General features: G+C 34.0%; 1 protein-coding gene across 1 annotated transcript; it reads left to right on the forward strand.

Annotated features, from left to right (window-relative positions):
* Nucleotides 1-4,716: 4,716 nt before the first annotated feature.
* Nucleotides 4,717-7,596, forward strand: LOC106304539 (protein terminal ear1 homolog). The gene is made up of 5 exons (XM_013740940.1): nucleotides 4,717-5,586; nucleotides 5,800-6,307; nucleotides 6,663-6,806; nucleotides 6,889-7,030; nucleotides 7,147-7,596. Exons 1-5 carry the CDS (start codon nucleotides 4,863-4,865, stop codon nucleotides 7,345-7,347), a joined length of 1,719 nt encoding a protein of 572 aa, XP_013596394.1. The 5' UTR covers nucleotides 4,717-4,862; the 3' UTR covers nucleotides 7,348-7,596.
* The last annotated feature ends 2,631 nt before the right edge of the window (nucleotides 7,597-10,227 follow it).

Below are 10,227 nucleotides of genomic sequence, written 5' to 3' on the forward strand. Positions count from 1 at the left end.
GCTTATCAATAATCTAAACTTTTACATACCATAAGATCATCTTTGAGTTGTAAAATTGTGACGCAAGGGAAGATATGCCTCAGTTTCATTACCTTCTTGAAGGAATAGCGATTGGTGTCTCCTTCATTCAGGTCTGGTCTCTTGACCATACACTGGATATCAATAACACTACGACAACTGAAATCGCTCAAAGCGTTATAAGGGATCACATACATCAATCTTATGTTGTTCAGAAGGGTCTCAGATTGATGCGAGAGTCAATTAATTCAGAAGGTGGTTTTCGGTAAGAAGAGGATCATAAAATCCTTTCATTGATGTTTTCAACTATGGGAGAAGGAGAGCTCTATGTACTCTGTTCTGCATTTCTTATTTTTTGAGTTTGTGTAGAACGGTTTTAGTATTATTTATTTAAAAAAGTAGATCTGTTTTATTATTAGTTGAAGTCATATGGCTTTTTTTTATTAACATTTTAAGCCGTATCGCTTTTTATTTTTTACAATTGATGATTTTAATAATAACCAGAGTTAAAAATAATTTGAGCAAATCTATTACCGATTTTGTTAAGTATAATTTTGAAATATTGTTACCAAATATATTGCTTTTAATATTTTAAATGTTTGGGCATATATTGAATATAAATGGAGGATTTTTAGGAAAATATTATAATTTAGTAAACCATTCAGCAGTAAAACAAGGGATTGTTCACCAGTTATACATATTTTTCATGATAATGGCTATAGTAAGTAAAAGATGCATTGCCCGGCACACGTACACTATTAATTATTTTAATGCTTCTTAACTGCATATTAAATATTAATCTAGATGTTTTGATTTCCAGATCTTAACTATATATTTAACAAATGGTTTCTAATAATATTAACGATAATCACTAAATACTTTAGGGATGGATATTCAAGTATCCGTTCGAGTTTGGTTCGGGTCTATTCGGTTAGAATCTCTATTTGAGGTTGGTTCAAATCTATTTTGGTTTTGGGTTTTTAGAGATTTAAGTTTTATTTGACTATTTATAAATTTCATTTCGGGTTCGAGTCAAATTTTTGCGAGTTCAATTCAGGTTCAAATATTCATTTAAAACTGTATAATTTTTTAATAATTTCAAGATACCTTAAAGTCCAAAAACAAAAATAATATAAAACATATAAATTTGAATATTTTATGCCAAATATTTAAGATTAACATGGAATTAGTTACTTTTAGCTATTTAGATAGAAAACTAATAGGTATCTAGGGTATTTTTTGAGTATTTTTGAATATATATATATACTTTTAACTATCTTTCATATAATTTGGATAATTTCAAATATTTTTGAGTGTGTTGGATATTTTTAGTATATAAGATTTAAAAATAACTAATATATTTAAGTATAGATCCAATTTTTCATATACCAAAATTTTGGATCCATTCAGATATCTTACCAATTTTGGTTCGAATTTGGTATAATTTTTTTTTGTTTGGTTTTGATTCACTTCTTTGGGTTCAAATATATTTTTCAACCCTAAAAGCTTTAATAAGATTTTTTCTTATAATTTATATCATTTTATTTATCGGTTTTATATAAAAAATAAACATAATCCGTGTTTTAACGCGGATCAAAAATCTAGTTATGCATATAAAAACATGTATATGCCAGTGTATTATTTCTTAGAAACATAATAGTCCACTTACTAACTAAAATGAGAATTAAAAATATTCATATATTGTAAATTTAAAATAACTACAGGGTTGATATTTTGTTTTTTTTTCTATAGGGTTTTGTGGGTTTGGTTTTGAATTTCAGTTTGGATAAATCGTTTATTGTAAAACTAAAACTAAAAACCGAGTTTTTGGTTCATTTCGATTAGGTTGGTTCAGTTCCGAAATAAATATTGTCAATTTATAATGATGATGTAAGAAGATTTAGATATGTGAAAAGAAAGAAAACAATCAAAGAATATGAGAATAGTAAAGCCTAAAAGAGATTCCATAGCAATGTCACAAAATGAATTTTCTTATATCTTGACCATAACTTGGTTTGACCTTGTACGGTTCCCAAGAAGAATCATATTTGTACAACAACTAAGTAAAATAAACTGAAGCAAACGTGGTAAGCAAGAAGTTGTATTACTTTAGTAATTTGCTTACCTGGTAAAATAAACGAAGAACAAGATTATGGTTTTGGTCGTTGGTTTTGAGGAGTCTTCTTCTCGAACCGAGATTTTCATGCACGTGTGTTTGGTCACTACTTCGTGTTTAACAACACTTTCTTCACTATACCAATATCCGCATAAAACAAAAAATATTTGTTAAAACACACAAAACGATTGCTTTTAAATCCTTGATTCATCCATCATTAAACCTTTTTGTTTTATTATAATAAGCATTATGCATTTGAGTTTTGGGTCTTGTGAATATATGTGTAATGTAACACATAGTCGCTAAACGAATGTACCCTCAAAGACTTAAAAGAGTTCAGTTACAAACAAAAAAAAAAAAAAAAAAAAAAAAAAAAGACTTAAAAGAGTTATTATATATGCTAAAGCTGGTTAACTCTTCAATATATATAATGCTCTTATCATACATATATCGATAATAGCTTAGCTACCATCAGTTTGTTTGATGAATGTGTGTGTTTGTAGAGTTGTCATTTAAGACTTAATTTGCTAAAATTATGTAGCAACGGTTACGACTCTTATTATAACTATTGCCGTTCTCATATGTTCTAGAGATTATATATTACACACAGAAGTTGTAAATCTATCTATCTATATATATAAAATTAGTTTTTTTCCTTCTTATGACATGTGAAAAGAAGATTTGTTGACATGTGTCCTCATTTTTTTTTTTGTATTTTAATTTTTTTTTCTTTTAGGTTATTGCAATTTGTTCCATCAATTTCTTATTATGTACTATCTAATCCTTTTCATACTTATTAGTTATTAGTCTCTAAAATTCAAGAAATAAATAAAATAACAAAAATATATTTTAAATATTTAATTTATTTACAATTAAAAATAACATAAACTGTCACCATTTTATTATTTTTACTATTTTTTATTATTTTATTTACAAATTATATATTTATTTCACTATTAATATCATAAGATAATCAAACTAAGAATAAGAAACTAGAGCATCAATGCAAATAACCAAGAAAACGGGTCAGAAGAAGAATAATAATCGAAAGGGCAAAGTCACCAAAAAGCAGGAACATATATGCATAAAGCACCGGAATCACAGCTAAAAGATAAGAAACGTCTCACAAACTAAACAAGAATATACAACACGGCCATGCAAGTGAAAAACCACAAAGCTCTAGATAGAAGAGACCAAAGCTCCAAGAGACTAACTCCACACACCTATACAAAAGAAACATGGAAATAAAAGAAACAACTTGAGGGAGGAAGAATGGAAGATAACTGCCAAGAAATCAGAGACTAAACTTGAGACCAGAAATAACCTTCCAAGCCCATATAACATGCACGAACGAAAACATTATCCAAACCTCGAGTGGCAAACATGGTGAAAGAGAGAGCCACCAAAGATGCGATGAAAGCTGCAAAGAGATGTGAGAATAGAGAGGGAAAAGGAGACGAAACGAAATCAGCAAACTATGAAGCCGTTCTCGAGCTATGAAATAGAGCATAGAAGTCAGAACACCAAAAACTAGATCTTGAAAACCAAGACGAGCAGAGACTATTGACGGTAAACCAACGTTGAGGAATACAACATCAAAAACGACTAAACTATGACCCAACCAAGAAGATGCAGTTCCTAACATCAGCTGAAATCTAAAGAAGAAGAGGAGCAGTAAATATTGACTGGAACAACCTACAATGCCGTGAGAATCAAGCGAAAAACTGAAAACTCATAAACCCGATCTACAACAAATACCATATAATCTCACAGGTGAAGAAGACAAGGAAGAACAAGAGAAAGATATAAGTCTTTTTTCGGTGATGGTGAGAAGCACCGTACACCTGAAAGGTAATGAACTACATAGACGGTGATGGCTAAAAGTCAAAATATAGGGAGATGGCAAAAAACATCTTAAAAGTTATAATTTTCAAAAATATGAAAAAATATAATACAATTTGACGCTGAAACCGTTAATCTTAGAATCAACAAAGTTATTAAAATTCAATATTCTTTTACATTAGATGTTCATTTCACTAATAACAAGTAATATACACACAACAACACATTATTCGAAAAAACAAACACAAAATATATTAACCTATCATTACTACATAACACACTAAAAACACCAAATAACGATCTTAACAAATAAAAATGACAACATAATTACATTATCTAAAAAAATCATGTTCTTAGTAATAATAAAAACAATACCCCCTATTAACTTATATATCAAAATGAAAAAATGGTCCATGAATTTTTTTACTTTTTTTTTCCTTCACTGCAAAGTTTTCTTTTCGCAGTTGTAAATATATTTTTTTAAATATTCACATTTTCCACGTACTCAGTATTCCGGTCTCGTAGAGACTTTAATCTACTACAAATATATTTGCCTCGTAAATCAAGAACCCAAGCCTACAAAAAGTGAGTAGGGGTACTAAGGTAACTTCACGAAATGAGATATAATCTATTTTATTTTTTTAAAACAACAGTCATTTTCGAGAAACATAAATGCGCTTATAAATTGGAAAGACATAAAGAAATAAAACAAAATAAACATTTGTTCTCTTCCACTGTCTTGTCTAATGTCTGTAGAGTAAAGGGATAGAGCCGACGTTACAGTATCTCTCTCTTCTCTCTCACACGATCAAGAAAACTTTCACGTTCACCGGAGAAAACTATTACTCCTGTAAGAAAGCAATTAAAGACCTATTCATATAATCATATGGAAGATTTTAGAGCTTTTCCCTTCGCCGGGAATCTAGACCCTCGAGCTCAAGAGTTCGTACCGGCACCACTAAACCCTATGTCTTCACGTTTCCACTTTCCGTACACTTCTCTGCCGCCGCCGCTTCCGCCATCACCTCCGTCGTACGGACTATCACCATCGGATCCAAGAATGTTCACGTTCTTTAATATCCCACCACATCCGATGATGTTTCCTCCTGCTCCTCATCCTCCACCACCACCACCACCTCGTCCGTGGTTTAACGGTTTTTCAGCTGTTCAACGGCTATCTCCGCCGTCGAACTCGCCGACGCGATCACTTTCTCTGATCTACGTACCGCGTGACGTCACCGAGTCTACGGTGAGACGTGATTTGGAGGTGTTCGGCGACGTGCGTGGCGTGCAGATGGAGAGAATCTCGGAAGGAGCCGTGACCGTCCATTTCTACGATCTTCGTGACGCGAAAAGAGCTGTTCGAGAGTTTTGCGGTAAACACATGCAACACCAAGAAAGGCTCGGTAGCAGCAGTGGAGGTGGAAGCGTTTGGAGATCACCTTCTTCATCGGCGCGTGGGTTTGTTTCTGGTAGACCTGTGTGGGCCCACTTTGTAGTTCCGGATACAAACGCCGTACCCGGTGGTTGTAACCAAGGAACGTTGGTGATATTTAACCTAGACCCTGAAGTCTCTTCTACTGCTCTCAGACAGATTTTCCAAGTTTACGGTATATGTTTTTCTATGTCTTAGATTTTTTAGTTTCGTTTTCTCGATTTGTGGATATGTCAGGAATTAAAACATTTTACAAAGACTGAAACATTTTCACTTTACATTATTATAATCATGCCATCTACTAGCTTTTGATTTTTTGAATATAGACCATGTAAGACAGTTTGGTTATATGGAAGCACTTTATAGTATTGTGAATTTTTGTCTCCAGGTTCGATCAAAGAGTTGAGAGAGACACCATACAAGAAACATCAAAGATTCATCGAGTTTTACGATGTAAGAGATGCAGTGAATGCGTTTGATCGAATGAATGGTGAAGAAATTTATGGGAAGCAAGTTGTGATCGAATTTAGCCGACCAGGTGGGCTTAAGAACAAGTTCACGCCATTTAGGCAACAGCAGTTACCGTTTCAGCCGCGACCAGTTTTATTGACTCCTCCTTTGAAGCAGTCTGTTATTCTGACCAATGGTAAAAGCAAGAATGTGAGCCCTAATAATGGAGTTGATGTTGTTGAAGCTTCTATGCGTTCGTTGTGTGACATCGATGATGAAGCAGAATCTGAAACAAAGAGCAAGAACGTGGGTAAGTTGGGGAGGAAAAAGCAGATGAAGAGGATGGAACTAAGTCAGTTTCTTATCAGTGAAGAAACAATGAATGATCCAAGTTGCAGAGATCCACGTACCACTTTGATGATAAAGAACATACCAAACAAGTACAGGTTCGGCTTTATAATCTAATTATTAGTATTTTAAATTTTATAGATTTAAAGTTGGACGATTTTTCAAATTCTAGGACGGCTAAAGATTTTAGATCTTTCTAATCTTTTTTATTAAAATATTCACATGGATTCGTGTGTTAAGATGCTGTTTATATATATTCAAAGATTTATATTCTAGATAAAATGCTCTTACGCTATGTTCCATCAATTCAAGCTTTTAATTATCTTCGTGTTTGATATTACAATTAGTCGGCTAACATTTTCCTGGATGCTCTTATTTTACAGATTCCTATAGGTTTTGTTTATATGAGATTCCAATTTAATTTTATAGTTAGTGTTTTTTGGTTTTGTATAGTCAAAAGCTGCTGTTGAATATGCTGGATAATCACTGCATTCACATCAACGAAGCTATCACCGAGGAGGAGAGGGACGAACACAAAGCTCATCCTGATCAGCCAATTTCTTCTTATGATTTCGTGTATCTCCCGATGGATTTCAAGTAATCAACAACCGGACTTTATTGACTATATAGTATTATATATAACTAAAATCGTAACTCCTTTTTTTGGCTTTGATATTAGCAACAAGTGCAATGTTGGTTATGGGTTTGTGAACATGACATCTCCGGAGGCAGCTTGGAGGCTTTACAAGGCGTTTCATCTTCAGCGTTGGGAGATTTTTAATTCGCATAAGATTTGCCAAATCACATATGCGAGAGTTCAGGTATACATTATTAGTGTTTTGAAATCGCTTACCAAAGTATAAGCTCAATTTTTTAATGTCTATGATAATTGGGTGTCACAATATGATTGTTTTGTTATTTTTTCCGTCCAAAACAGGGTTTGGAGGATCTAAAGGAACACTTCAAGAGCTCAAAGTTTCCGTGCGAGGCCGAACTGTACCTTCCGGTGGTTTTTTCGCCTCCACGAGACGGGAAGCAGCTAACGGAACCTGTTTCTATCAACATCAACGACTGCACCGGGCTCAATAATATTCATCATCTCGAGCCTTTTGACGGTCCAGATCACTCTGTGGGTTGATCATGTTGCGGTAGTGACAATGCTAACAGTCAGGAAGATGGATTATCCGGCAATAACATAGATGGTGGACGGAGTATCACGGTGGTAGGAGCGACATCTTTCTAGAAGTTGTTTGTAATGTAAACCATAAATATATGAAGTGTAATTAGACAAATCATGTTGTTTATGTTTTATGCGTGTTATGTTGTCTCATTCTAAATTATATTTTCGACGCGATCTACTTATCATGCAGAGTTCTGAAAAGTGATAGTTTGGGTGAATGTCTATATATTTTTCTAAAACTTTTTCTTTTTCTAAACCTTGTTATTTTTCAATGAATTCCAACTTGTTATTTTTCTAAAACTTTTTGCATGCGGAATCGTCTATATATTTTGTAGTCGTATTTTCTCTCTTGGATAGTGTGATGTAGGATGGCATAATATGACAAATTTTGTTAAATTTAAGAATAAAACTTTGATCAAATGATGTCATTCGAGCTAATAATAACAATTACATGTTTTCAAACACTCTCTAATTTTTTTGTTTGGTTACAATTGAGAATATGTCCATCACACAACCTATTTGTTGATAAATGAATTCATGGTTATATATCAAATGATGTTAAACTTCATAACCCTATTGTTTCTTGTAGGACAAATGATTAAGAAAATTAATAATATTATGTCATTTAAAATTCATTATTATTAAATGATAAGGTGGAAAATGGGTGGTAAACTAGAAATGGTTGACCTAAGGTAAGAGTCCCTTTTCAGGCAAAGATACTAGTCTTTGTTCTAGCGTTTATAGCTGTCTTATTCAGTGACCTGCTGAAAGGGACAGCAGATAACTCTGTGCTAGTGATGATCACAATCTGTATTTCCCTCTGGTTCGTGGGGTTTGGACACGTGGTGATTTCTTCACCGTTCGTATTGTTAATGGCAGAGTTGATAGGGATCGTTGACTACAACTTGTAAGTTGTAACCTTCTGAAGTTCTGATGTATATTTGCTAATTTTTTTATATTTTAAAGCCTCTTTAGAGTGACGAAAAAGAACAATGCAATCCAGGTAGAATTGGAAAGCATGCTATTTTAGATTTATTGGGTCTGTATACTTAGAATTGAAGATCATTTTAACTTATCAGTTTATTTGGTATAAATGTATAGTATTAGTATAATTCAAATTCATGTATCATAGCATGCACTAGCTAGCACTACCCAATTTTCTGCTTGTTGTTTATGGAAGGGAAAATTCTTTAAAAATATCCGGACTGAATTTCTTTTGCTACTTTAATACACAAACTTTTTAGAATCCCCATTTAATACGCAGACTAAATTGCGTTACCCATGAAATACATCAACTTCTGAATTTCGGAGGTTTCACATTTCGATTCTAACAGCGTTAACTCTGTTTAACTGAGAATCAAGACAACGTTATTTTTTTAATTAAGCACGTGATTAAACCGTTAAAACATCGGGTTCCTTCATCAAAAGCCCCAAATTGAAAGAAGAACAAACCCTAATTTCATTTACCCCACAATCGAATTGTTCTAGACTCTCTTCTTCTCTAAACATTGTTCTTCTTCTCTAAACTCAGATTTCTATGTTCTATGAGAGACAGAAAAGATGAGGTAATTCCCGATCCCTTCCCTTTATCTTTATTTGATTCTTCTTCTTCTTCGGTTTGATTGTGTTTCTAAATCATAATCTTTGGTTTGATTGCAGTGAACTAGGGTTAATGAAGATTAGGCTACATTATGGAGGCGTTATGGAGCGTAAAGATAACGACTTTCAGTATCGGGGAGGATTAGTGAATAAAGACATTGCTATCGATCCAGATTACATGACGTGGTGTATGTTCGAAGGATTCTGTGAAGACAATGGGTCAAACGGGAAGGTGAAACACGTCTGGTACAAGCTTCCACAAAAATCTATGGAGTCGGTGAAAGTGATTTTGGAACTTTCTTCAGATGCTTCTATTAATCAGATGTGTTGTGAAGCTATGAAAGTAGGTGGAGTAGATATCTACATTGAGCAGAGTGTTGGTGAACAGGTTCCGGAGAATGGTGAAGAAGATAGAGGTGAAGAAGACAGCGGTGAAGAAGAGAGAGACGAGGAAGCTCAGAACAATGGGGAATCGTCCAATGCTCGTGATGAGGTTGAGGAAGAAGTCATCGAAGAAGCAGAAGATATTCCATTTCAGTCACTCTTTGGAGATAACCATGATGATGAAGTTAGAGGTGCCACTAGTGAGGAAGTTAGAGATGCCGATAATGAGGAGATTAGAGGTGCAGGTTGTGATGATGATGAAGAAGAATTGGAGAGGCAATTAAAGGATAATGAACATCCGGCTCCTGCTGTTGACACTGATGATGAGTGGGATTACTTCAATCGACAGGAAAAGGTGATTTCGAGAACTACGTACAGCAATGAGAAGCCTCCATACCTGTGGTTAATGCAGACATTCAAGAGCGGAGAAGAGTTCAAAGACCAGCTATTGCGCTATGTTTTGAAGACAAATTTCGATGTGAAGCTTTGCCGATGGGAGAAAACAAAGCTGGGAGCCATTTGTACAAAGGAAAATTGCGAGTGGAAGATTTATTGCTCTGTTGAGAAGCCAAAGGGGAAGTGGATGGTGAAATCTTATGTGGATAAACATAATCATCTGAAGAGTAGTAAAGCAAGGATGTTGAAGCAGGGTACAATTGCAAGGATGTACAAGGATGAAGCAAGAAGAAGACCTGGTATTAAGTGGACTGACATCAAGGATGAGATAATGATGAGGTACAGTCTCTCAGTTTCTAAGTGGATATGCACGAAAGCAAGAAGAATGGCTCTAGATTTGGTAATACAAACTCAGAGAGAGCAATTTGCCAAGCTGTGGGATTATGAGAGGGAGCTTCA

The sequence above is a fragment of the Brassica oleracea genome, chromosome C7 (assembly GCF_000695525.1).
Source record: "Brassica oleracea var. oleracea cultivar TO1000 chromosome C7, BOL, whole genome shotgun sequence".
NCBI lineage: Eukaryota > Viridiplantae > Streptophyta > Magnoliopsida > Brassicales > Brassicaceae > Brassica > Brassica oleracea.